This window comes from Acromyrmex echinatior, chromosome 17 (genome assembly GCF_024713525.1).
Source record: "Acromyrmex echinatior isolate Ae372 chromosome 17, ASM2471352v2, whole genome shotgun sequence".
NCBI classification, from domain to species: Eukaryota; Metazoa; Arthropoda; class Insecta; order Hymenoptera; family Formicidae; genus Acromyrmex; species Acromyrmex echinatior.
In genome coordinates, this window is record NC_141868.1 from 7,089,399 (window position 1) to 7,099,170 (window position 9,772).

The 9,772-nt window shown below is 30.8% G+C and overlaps 2 protein-coding genes and 1 non-coding gene across 3 annotated transcripts; 2 read left to right on the forward strand and 1 right to left on the reverse strand.

Annotated features, from left to right (window-relative positions):
- Window positions 1–402: 402 nt before the first annotated feature.
- Window positions 403–5,715, forward strand: Uba2 (Ubiquitin-like activating enzyme 2). The gene is made up of 8 exons (XM_011056117.2): window positions 403–656; window positions 1,506–1,660; window positions 1,746–2,033; window positions 2,201–2,268; window positions 3,018–3,236; window positions 3,309–3,566; window positions 4,413–5,005; window positions 5,080–5,715. Exons 1-8 carry the CDS (start codon window positions 513–515, stop codon window positions 5,317–5,319), a joined length of 1,965 nt encoding a protein of 654 aa, XP_011054419.1. The 5' UTR covers window positions 403–512; the 3' UTR covers window positions 5,320–5,715.
- A 194-nt stretch (window positions 5,716–5,909) lies between these two features.
- On the reverse strand, window positions 5,910–9,658 carry LOC105146074 (carbohydrate sulfotransferase 11). Its single transcript, XM_011056116.2, has 5 exons — window positions 8,766–9,658; window positions 8,109–8,308; window positions 7,364–7,483; window positions 6,544–6,687; window positions 5,910–6,451 (listed from the first exon to the last, which is right to left on the reverse strand). The coding sequence occupies exons 1-5, from the start codon at window positions 9,003–9,005 to the stop codon at window positions 6,067–6,069; spliced, it is 1,089 nt and encodes a 362-aa protein (XP_011054418.1). The 5' UTR covers window positions 9,006–9,658; the 3' UTR covers window positions 5,910–6,066.
- Window positions 8,582–8,653, forward strand: TRNAD-GUC (transfer RNA aspartic acid (anticodon GUC)). Its single transcript has one exon. It is a non-coding gene; the product is annotated as a tRNA-Asp (tRNA).
- Window positions 9,659–9,772: the final 114 nt, after the last annotated feature.

Here is a 9,772-nt window from a genome sequence, read left to right on the forward strand (position 1 = left end):
TACAAAAAAAAAGCGAACAAGTCGAACAGATCAAATTTAAAAACTCATTTAAAAATGAATGCCTTTTCATATTAACCTATTTTGACGCTGAAATAAGCATTGAGTAAGAATGTAAGAACTAACCAACTACAGTTGAGTGACAGGGGAATGCTCGACTGTAGTTGGTTGGTTTTTACATTCTAATCCGGATTAAATCCTCGGTGGAAATTAGGTCAATATGAAAAGATATTATTACATCGTTCAATGAACTCAACAGTTGAATTAGCGCTCGCTACTATTGATGTACTCTTCTAGATCTAAAATCTGGACGATTTAAAAGAATACACCAATAGCGAGCGCTCATTCAACTATTGAGTTTGCTGAACGCAGCCAATACCACTGCGCATGCGTAAGAAAATGCCGCTATTCGGAATGGAACTAATGGAAGCGCGACGCCGCGACGCCGGTTGCTCAGTCAACTCAGTCGCTGTGCTGTAGTAAAGTGATTCAGTTGGCAACTAGCAAGTGGCAAGATGGCGACAAGTATAAACGGTTTGTTCCGTGAAGAATTGCGCGATGCAATTTTACGTAGCAAAGTACTCGTTGTTGGCGCCGGCGGTATCGGCTGTGAGATCCTCAAAAATCTGGTTATGTCGGGATTTGCCGATATTGAAATTGTAAGTATAATTTTCTTGTTAACCTCACTTTTGAACGATTTACATACAGCGTCGTGTAACCTCATGATGGAGTTGAAGGCGCAAATATAACGAATTCTATTATTGTGGAAAAAAACCCTCGATTTATATTCACAGTAACGATAATAAATATAAAGCATTCTTCTTTTTTATTTTCTTTTTATATTAATAATTTTACACTTCATTATTTTGAATAATGAATGCATTACGAATATTTATATATTCGCAGGATAAGAATTCTTCTTTTGAATTAAGACGAGTTTTTCAATTTATCGATTGATTGGTTGCGTTATGTGCAAAATGTAACTTTGCTTTATAAAGTTACATTTGGCACAATGCGATTGATTAATCAATAAATTAAAAACTCGCCTTTAATTTCTTTTTTCTCCATCTTTTCTTTTGTGTTATTATAATTATTTTGTGTTATTTTCTTTGTCTTATTCGTTTCTAACTAATTGATTTGTTTTAATATTTATTATTTTGTAATTTTATTATAATTTGTGTGTATGTTTCCTTATCATATATGTTTTTCAATCAAATTATTTCATTATTAATGTTTTGTTAATTAATTGTATTTCACATATAAAAAGAAAGTCTATGAAAATCTTAAAGATAGAAATCGTATAGGTCATAACATAAGCCAATAAATCCAACATGTTGAGTTCCTTAAGCTCATTCTACAATTGTATAAGCAAATTGTATAGTTGTAAGAATTGACCAATTAGTTACATTTATACGAGTATTATAGAATACGAGGATAATATTTGACTATAATTTTATTATTATAATATTATAACTTTAGATTATTCTCAATTGATCTTTATTTTCCAGATTGATTTGGACACAATTGATGTCAGCAATTTAAACAGGCAATTCCTGTTTCAAAAGAAACACGTGGGAAAATCAAAAGCCAGTATAGCATGTGAAACGGCATTGACATTTAATCCTGATGTCAAAGTGATACACTATCACGACAGTATTACTTCGTAAGTTTATTTTACTGCTTTATTTTGCTTGCAGCAATGTTGATGCCGTATATTTATTTGATGTTCTAAAACTTTGTGTTTACAGTTCGGAATTTGGCTTAACTTTTTTCAAAAGATTCACAATGGTTTTGAATGCTCTTGACAATAGAGCAGCCAGAAACCATGTGAATCGTATGTGTCTGGCAGCAGATGTACCATTGATTGAATCTGGCACTGCAGGTTACGAAGGTCAAGTCGAACTCATCAAAAAAGGCATGAGCCAATGCTACGAATGTACGCCTAAAGCTGCGCAAAAGACTTATCCTGGCTGTACCATCCGCAACACTCCCAGTGAGCCCATTCATTGCATCGTTTGGGCTAAACACCTCTTCAAGTAATCATTACAAAACAATTTACGTTAAAAAGATATTTTATTGATTGTGTATTGCACTAATTAAAATATGTAAATTTAATTGAATTTTTATTTATATTATTAAAAATGAATTTGATGAACAGTAATTCTTAATTGATTTATTTTATAATGTGTAATAAATGTTACAGTCAATTATTTGGAGAAGAAGATCCCGATCAAGATGTTTCTCCGGATACTGCAGATCCTGAAGCAGCTGGTAATACAAAATATACTATAATATTTAGCATAATTTATAATTATAACACTAATAGTATTAACATTAATAATAATTAATGCAATTAGTATTGTGATAGTCTTATCATAAGATTTATACAAATATTTTTAATGTTTAACTAAATTTCTTATTTTATTTTCTATTATTTGATCAGTAATAAGTTATTATTGATAGTAAAATATAATAATAGAAAAGAAGGTGGTAATATGGGTTCCCATTTTATTTTTTTGGATAATTATTTTTAATACTCAAGTTAATGATATATCAAATGATTATTTATTGATCTTAAAATAGCATAACAGCACCTTAAGAATTAAGGTATTTAGAATATAAGCTTAATGCTCGATTTTTGCTTCGGTTTTAACTCTAAAATTCTAAAATTCAGCTAATAAGGCTACCAATTTTAATTGATCCTAATTGAAATCTGTATCTTTATTTTATCGGTTTAATTTTAGAATTTTAGAGTTAAAACCGAAGCATAAACCAGGCATATTACGAACTTTAATTTTGACATTAAATTTGACATTAAAAATCATACAAAAAACTTCGATATATCTTGTAATAGATCAAGCAAAAAAAATTGCGCCAGTTGTGGCAATTATTTCACAATTTCGATATCTAAAATTAAATTAAAATCTTTTACAAGAAATGGTGTTAATTGTAACATAATTGTAAGTGGGAGGCTCACATTATCACCTTTTCCTCTATTAATATAGTATTTAATATTGTAGATACAGCAGGAGAAGAAGCTTTGCAAGGTGAATCCAACGATAAAGGCAATATCGACAGGATTTCCACACGAGCTTGGGCCCAGTCTTGCGACTATGACCCAGAAAAACTGTTCACAAAACTCTTCCATGATGACATCAAGTACCTGTTGAGCATGGACAATTTGTGGAAAAAGCGCCGATCTCCAACGCCATTGAAATGGAGGGAACTGCCTGATGGAGGTTTGTTATTGTCCTACACAAATATCTTCTTGTCAATTTTCTCAATGAAAATAATGTATTATTTTCTTGAAGTGGCTGGATGCAGTAAAGAGATCAATCAGCCTGGACTGAAGGATCAGCAACGATGGAGCATTTCCAAGTGTGGCTCGATTTTTGCAGAATCGATGAAGACCTTAAGTCAAACATTGAAGTCTTCTCAAGAAAAATCACCAGGCAATCATTTAGTTTGGGATAAAGATGATCAATATGCTATGGATTTCGTTGCTGCATGTGCTAATATTCGCGCGCATATTTTCGGAATTCCTCAGAAAAGCAGATTTGATATCAAATGTTAGTAATTCTGTTACAGTTCTATATCTTTCTTGAAATAAGTTCTCAGAATGTGTTCCTGTTCACATTATACTCTCACAATTTTCAATTTAAATTCAAAGTATATATGGAATAAAGTTCAGGACTGAATCCAGAAAGAGTGTGAGTCGGTCGCTTTCGTACGAAGCGTCACTCAGTATCTTGTTCTTTTTTTTCAAAATATATTAGGTGTAGTAAAAAGAAATCCATTATTTTTCCAATAGATGGTTTTAGTAAGCTGTATCACGCGTAGACGAGATACAGATTACTAAAGCCATCTATTGGAAAAATAATGGATTTCTTTTTACTACATCTAATATATTGTATATTATACTGCGGAAAGTTCGTGTCGTTTTTTCCCCTAAAAACATCTCTTGAAAAAACAAGAATTTTCCATGGTACCTAATACAATAATAAAGTTATATTCAAAATTGTAAACAAAGCTAGTTATATACAATGTACACTGCAAGTAAAAAATTTTTCATCATTTTTTAAAAATTGACATTTTTCGGATTAAATATTCAAATATCTATAACAGTGTAGATTTTAAAATAATTCTTAATTTATAACAATGTGATTTTTAAACTAATTCTTTAGATTTAATAATAGTTATTGAATTCAACAATTAATTTAATGTTATGAATATTGAATAAGAAATCCCAAAAATGTCAATTTTCAAAAAATGTTTCCAAACTTTTGAGAGTGTACCTTGAGATCTGGAGTGTATCTGCGTCTCATTTTGAACATGAAATTTATTCAAGTTGTTCAATTACTACTCGTAAAAATCTTTGATTTTTTTAAATTCTGATTTATCTTTTTGTTCCTTAGCAATGGCTGGCAACATAATTCCAGCGATCGCCACTACCAATGCTATCATTGCGGGCATGGTGGTCCTCCATGCTTTTCGAGTCCTCGAGAACAATTTGCGAGCTTGTAAATCTGTCTATTTGCGCTTGAAGATGAATCACCGCAATCAACTACTAGTTCCAGAAAAGGCAGTGAATCCACCCAATCCACAGTGTTACGTTTGTGCACCTACTCCGCAGGCTACGTTAGCAGTTGACACCTCCAGCATGACTATTAAAGAACTGGAGGAGCTGGTGCTTAAGAACAGACTCAACATGATCGCCCCTGATGTAATGATCGATGGAACTGGTTCTGTTGTTATTAGCAGCGAGGAAGGTGAAACAGAAGGCAACAACGATAAGAAATTGGAGGAGTTGGGGATCAGAAATGGAACGATTCTCAAAGTCGACGACTTCCAGCAAAATTATTCACTGACCGTCTATATAGTTTATCGAGAGAAACCTGATCCAAAGGATGACAGCCCACAATTTTTAATATTGGCAGATAAGAATGCGCTTCAACCGAAGGAAAACGAAGAAGAGAAAACGGAGAAGTCTTCCAGCTCTAATGGACAGGTGAGTACTTAGGGAAATGTTTCTCTCGATTATTTTGTTATTTATTTATTTGCTAAAAAAATATATTCTTGCAGAATGTGATGGAAACATCGGAGGTAGCTAAAAAGCGCAAAAATGAAACCGAAACTGAAGTTGCAGCTAAGAAACGTAAGATGGAAGTTGATAATTGCGATGATAGTGACGATATCTGCATTATCAGTAACGACGACGTAATTCATGACAATTCAACCGAACTGAATAAATTAACGTTAAGGAAACGGAAACTTTCCGATGATGGTGATTGCTTGATAGTATGTGACGATGATAACGATTAGCTCTGAAAGTAACAGATGAGCTTTAAAAGAAAGAGAAATTCATTTGAAAATGAAAGAATCCGAAAGCATTTGAAGTTCCAATCGAAACGAAAAATAAAGAGATAGAAAATAACAAAGAAAGATTTTAAAGAGAATAAAAGAGAATAGAATAAAACTGTAAGACATTTGTGCAAAAATTAAATGCAAAAGTTTGAGTTATTTTTAAATATAGCGTAATTTATATGTGAAAGAGTGAAAAAAAGTTTATTTTTTCTTATTAGTGACATACGTGTTCCATATTAACAGTTAATTTAATTTTGTATATTGATAGAATATATATTCTAACGTATCATCATATTATCACTATTGTCATCTTGATTAGTAAACAAAAAAATAGATCGTTTTTTTTTTCTTATACTAAGGTGTTTTATTGATTAATATTCTCACCTCGTCACTGTAATCTTATATTAATAAGAATTTTTATGTAATAAAAAATCATAGTGATTTAATTTTATAATTAATAATACATGCGTTTTCAATAATTTAATGATTTCTAAGCTGTCTAAAAAGAATTTATATTCGCCTTTTATATTTTCTTCATTGTATAAAAATTTATATTTTTTTCATTTTATAAAAATACCAAGATTTATTTTTAAAAAATCAGAATATATCCAGTTTACAAAAAAATATCGCATGTTCAAAAAATATTATTTATCAAAAAGATTATTGGTCGGTTAAATATTATTGCTTTTGTCATCTTTTTGCTTGTCAATTTTTTGCTCCTGCACAGTGCAAATACTTATGTAACTTATAATTATACATCTTAAAGTCGATTTTGTACCTTTTATACAGCCGCAAGACCATATTGGTGGTCACGTTGCGGAAGTATTTGCATGCTACATCAAAATTTGTGATCCCCGTACGAGTACGCTGCAGTCTAGGCAAGTAGATATTATTTTTATCTAATTTCAGTTTTGTCAAGATGTAATTGATCTCCCCGAAAGTATATTCGTCCAGCTTCAGGACGAAATTGTATCTCACGTTGCAAACCGCGCAGTGAGTGTCATATTGGGCCCAGTGAACGTCATCGTGATTCGGTGGTTGCTTCAGCAACCATTCTAGAAATTCTCGGAAGCTAGGTACCACTTTCAATCTGCAGAGAGACAGGGATTTTGTACTACATTCTATATTATATGGATTAATTATAGAATATGAAAATGAGAGATACAAGCATTTGTTGTATACCTTCTGTCCGCCAAAAATATTCTTTGCAGAATATTGCCGCCCGATGCATTGAAACGAAAGAGTTCTGGCCTCGAGAGTTGAAGAATTTGGCGAGCGTAGAGCCAGGATTGTGCGCTGTACTTACTGTTGTCTTCGATGCGATCTCTATAATTTTAAATTAGTATTTATTCATCGAGATTAATTTTGATGTTATAGAATAAATTTGTATTTCTCTCTTTGATTTGTGAAAATCGTATCAATTATCGATTTAATGTCAAGGTGTCCTGCGCTCCTTAAATATCCTTGAAATATCCTGGAATTGTACTCGAATTTTATGTATTATATATATTTCTGGAAAATTCCTGGAAAACTTCTGAAGTTTCAGGACTTGCCTAGAATTTAACACTCATTTAAAAAAAAATCAAAGCGTGAAAAAAGAAAAAAAATTGTGATTGGATATAATTTAAGTTACCAATAAAAAATGAGAAACTTGAATTTAATGTCTAAAATAGAAATACTACGTAGTAGAAAAATTGTGTTGATGGAATGTTCGTTTGATGTTATATTGTTATTTGTATTTATAAAGCAATAAATAATATTATTTCAAATTTGTTGGCGTTTTAATTCATTCGTATAGAATCCTAATTTAAATGTAAAGCATATAATATTGTGCAAATCGATGAAAATTAATTAAATAATGAAAATTAATCAATAGAATAAATCCTGGAAAAATCAGAATTTTTACATGGAATATCCTGGAATTATTCTTGAATTGATTAGTCAGATTTTGCTGAACACCATGAAATTATTGTCTCAGTGTATTTTTCATAAAATTAATTACCGGTATGATGAGATGAGCCGTTGAAACGGATGTCTGACTATAAGCAATTTGAAGATTGTATTATTGTTAGCAGATTGCTGCAGGTCTTTCAAACTTTCCGGCGATAAAAAGTCCACTTCTCTACAAATGCAAATTGACATTTTGTACATTATTAATTTAGTCTCATCAAAATAAGATGAAAAAAATATGTTGAAATAAAAAACTTAACATATAATTATCTTAGAAATTAATATAATAAATTACACAAAAAATAAAGTAAATTTTTCTGAATTTATATATTAAGGAGAAATATTTTGGTTTCTACCAGGAACCCGAGACTTCTGGCATGATAGATCAGTGCGCTGTCTGGTCTATTATGCCACGCTCGCGCTCAGAATAATATATAGTAAAGATAATGAATATTAAGTGTAAGTATTTAATTATAATTAAAATACATTATATAACATGGTTCAATAATAAAAATTAAAAATAAATGTTTAGAAAGGCTATGAACCAAAAAACAATGTAAATGTATAAATAAAGGAAACAAATATAATTATCACGATCTAAAGCAAATAACAGAGATTGAGCTCGTTTCGAGCTCAATCGGGTCATCCTCAATGTTACATATAAACATAATTAAATAGAACAGATCTACTAAATTGATATACTTAAATTAAACAGCAAAAGTACACATTTACATTGTTCTTTCATAGCTTTTCTAAACACTTATTTTTAATTTTTAATTATAATTAATAGTAGTTACTTGTAAAGATCACGGCTGTCGACTTGTCGGTTGCTCATGTCGGAAAATAATTTAGTGAAACTAGTGGACGCGACCTTGCGAATCCAACAATATAACGACTTATGTTCGGCATTATATAAAAAATGCCTCTTGATAAGAGGAGTCCTCAGCTTGTACTTCGCGCAGACATTCGATATCTGTTGGAGTAGGGTCGCACTCTTCTGTTCAATTAAAATTTTTTTAAGTAAAATTATTTTTATTTATGTGTAAAATAAATTGATAATCGGAAAAATAGAATAGAATCAAATATTATTTTAAAAACTTTTTTTTATATTAAAAATTTTAATAATTTTCAGGATTCAAAAAATATTTATTTATAAATATTGAAATTCGGAATGACTGAAAATTTTTTTAAATTACACACAAATAATTAAAAATTGTATTTTGAATTCATTTACTTCTAGTACTACATTTTTCAAACTTCTTGTATCTCTTCCTCGATAGTATAGTGGTTAGTATCCCCGCCTGTCACGCGGGAGACCGGGGTTCGATTCCCCGTCGGGGAGTTTTTTTTTCATTCTATTATATATTTATTTGAAGATTTCAGGTCTCTACTTATTTTTAGTTTTATTTTTTTCTTTTACTTAAATACTTATTTGAGTTCTCAGAGAAATATACCTGTAAATCGATGGTTGCACCTTCCAATTCGTCTCTCCGCAACATGTTGATCTCCGACTCGACATTCTTAATTATCCTATCTGAAGTTGAAAAGTGGAGCGTTGGCGGCTGATGCTTGATCGTCACGCCTATCGTTTCTTTTACGTCGCAGCTTCTTCTCGTTTTAATTAACATTATGTAAACAAGGAAATACAACACCATACACAAACTATATTTGAAAAATTGCACTTTAACGGACATAATGAGTTGAATATCGCGAAGAGAGTCATAATTTACAATTTTATAATAGTCATAAACTGCGACACATTTTCATTTTATTAAAATTTATGTAAAACACTACTTGAATCCTTTCAAATTTTATAATAAAAATTTATGAAGGAGATTAGAATTAATCTTTGATGCAGTACATTGAAATTTTTCTGCACTTCTGTCTTCCGTCAGGACTAGAAATACAAGTTGGAATATATCTGCTTGAAAACATCCGTTTCGTGTAGGCGTGTGATATTTCTTATCGCTTACTGATTTCCTGATTTAGACATTCCTCTCGAATTGTTTATGAAAAAAAGGTTTACATAATAAGAAAATACGATGATGTTTATGATTTTTATGTGTTAGGTAATTAAAAACTGTTGTTTACAAACACACATTTTTCATTTGTGAGGTCAGGATGCTTATCAAGTTTCCGCTTAGTCTAATCTCCATCCTTATTCTAATCGAGCGTCCTGTTCTTCATTTTATTCTTTCGTTCTAATATAGAAAACGCGAATAGTAAAAGAATAGAATAAGAGGAAAATTATTTTGCAAGATTACAGCCGATTCATAAAATGGAGATCACAATCCTGAATTTCATTAAGTATATATAAACACATGGAATATGACTGAATTGAAAGTAATTTTACTGAAGTTAAATTGAAAAGCAAATTGATCTCAAATTAATTCAATCTGCCTATTCCAAGATAATTATTTTGCATCAACATGCGGTGTATAAATTGTGGTTCAAGAAAAAA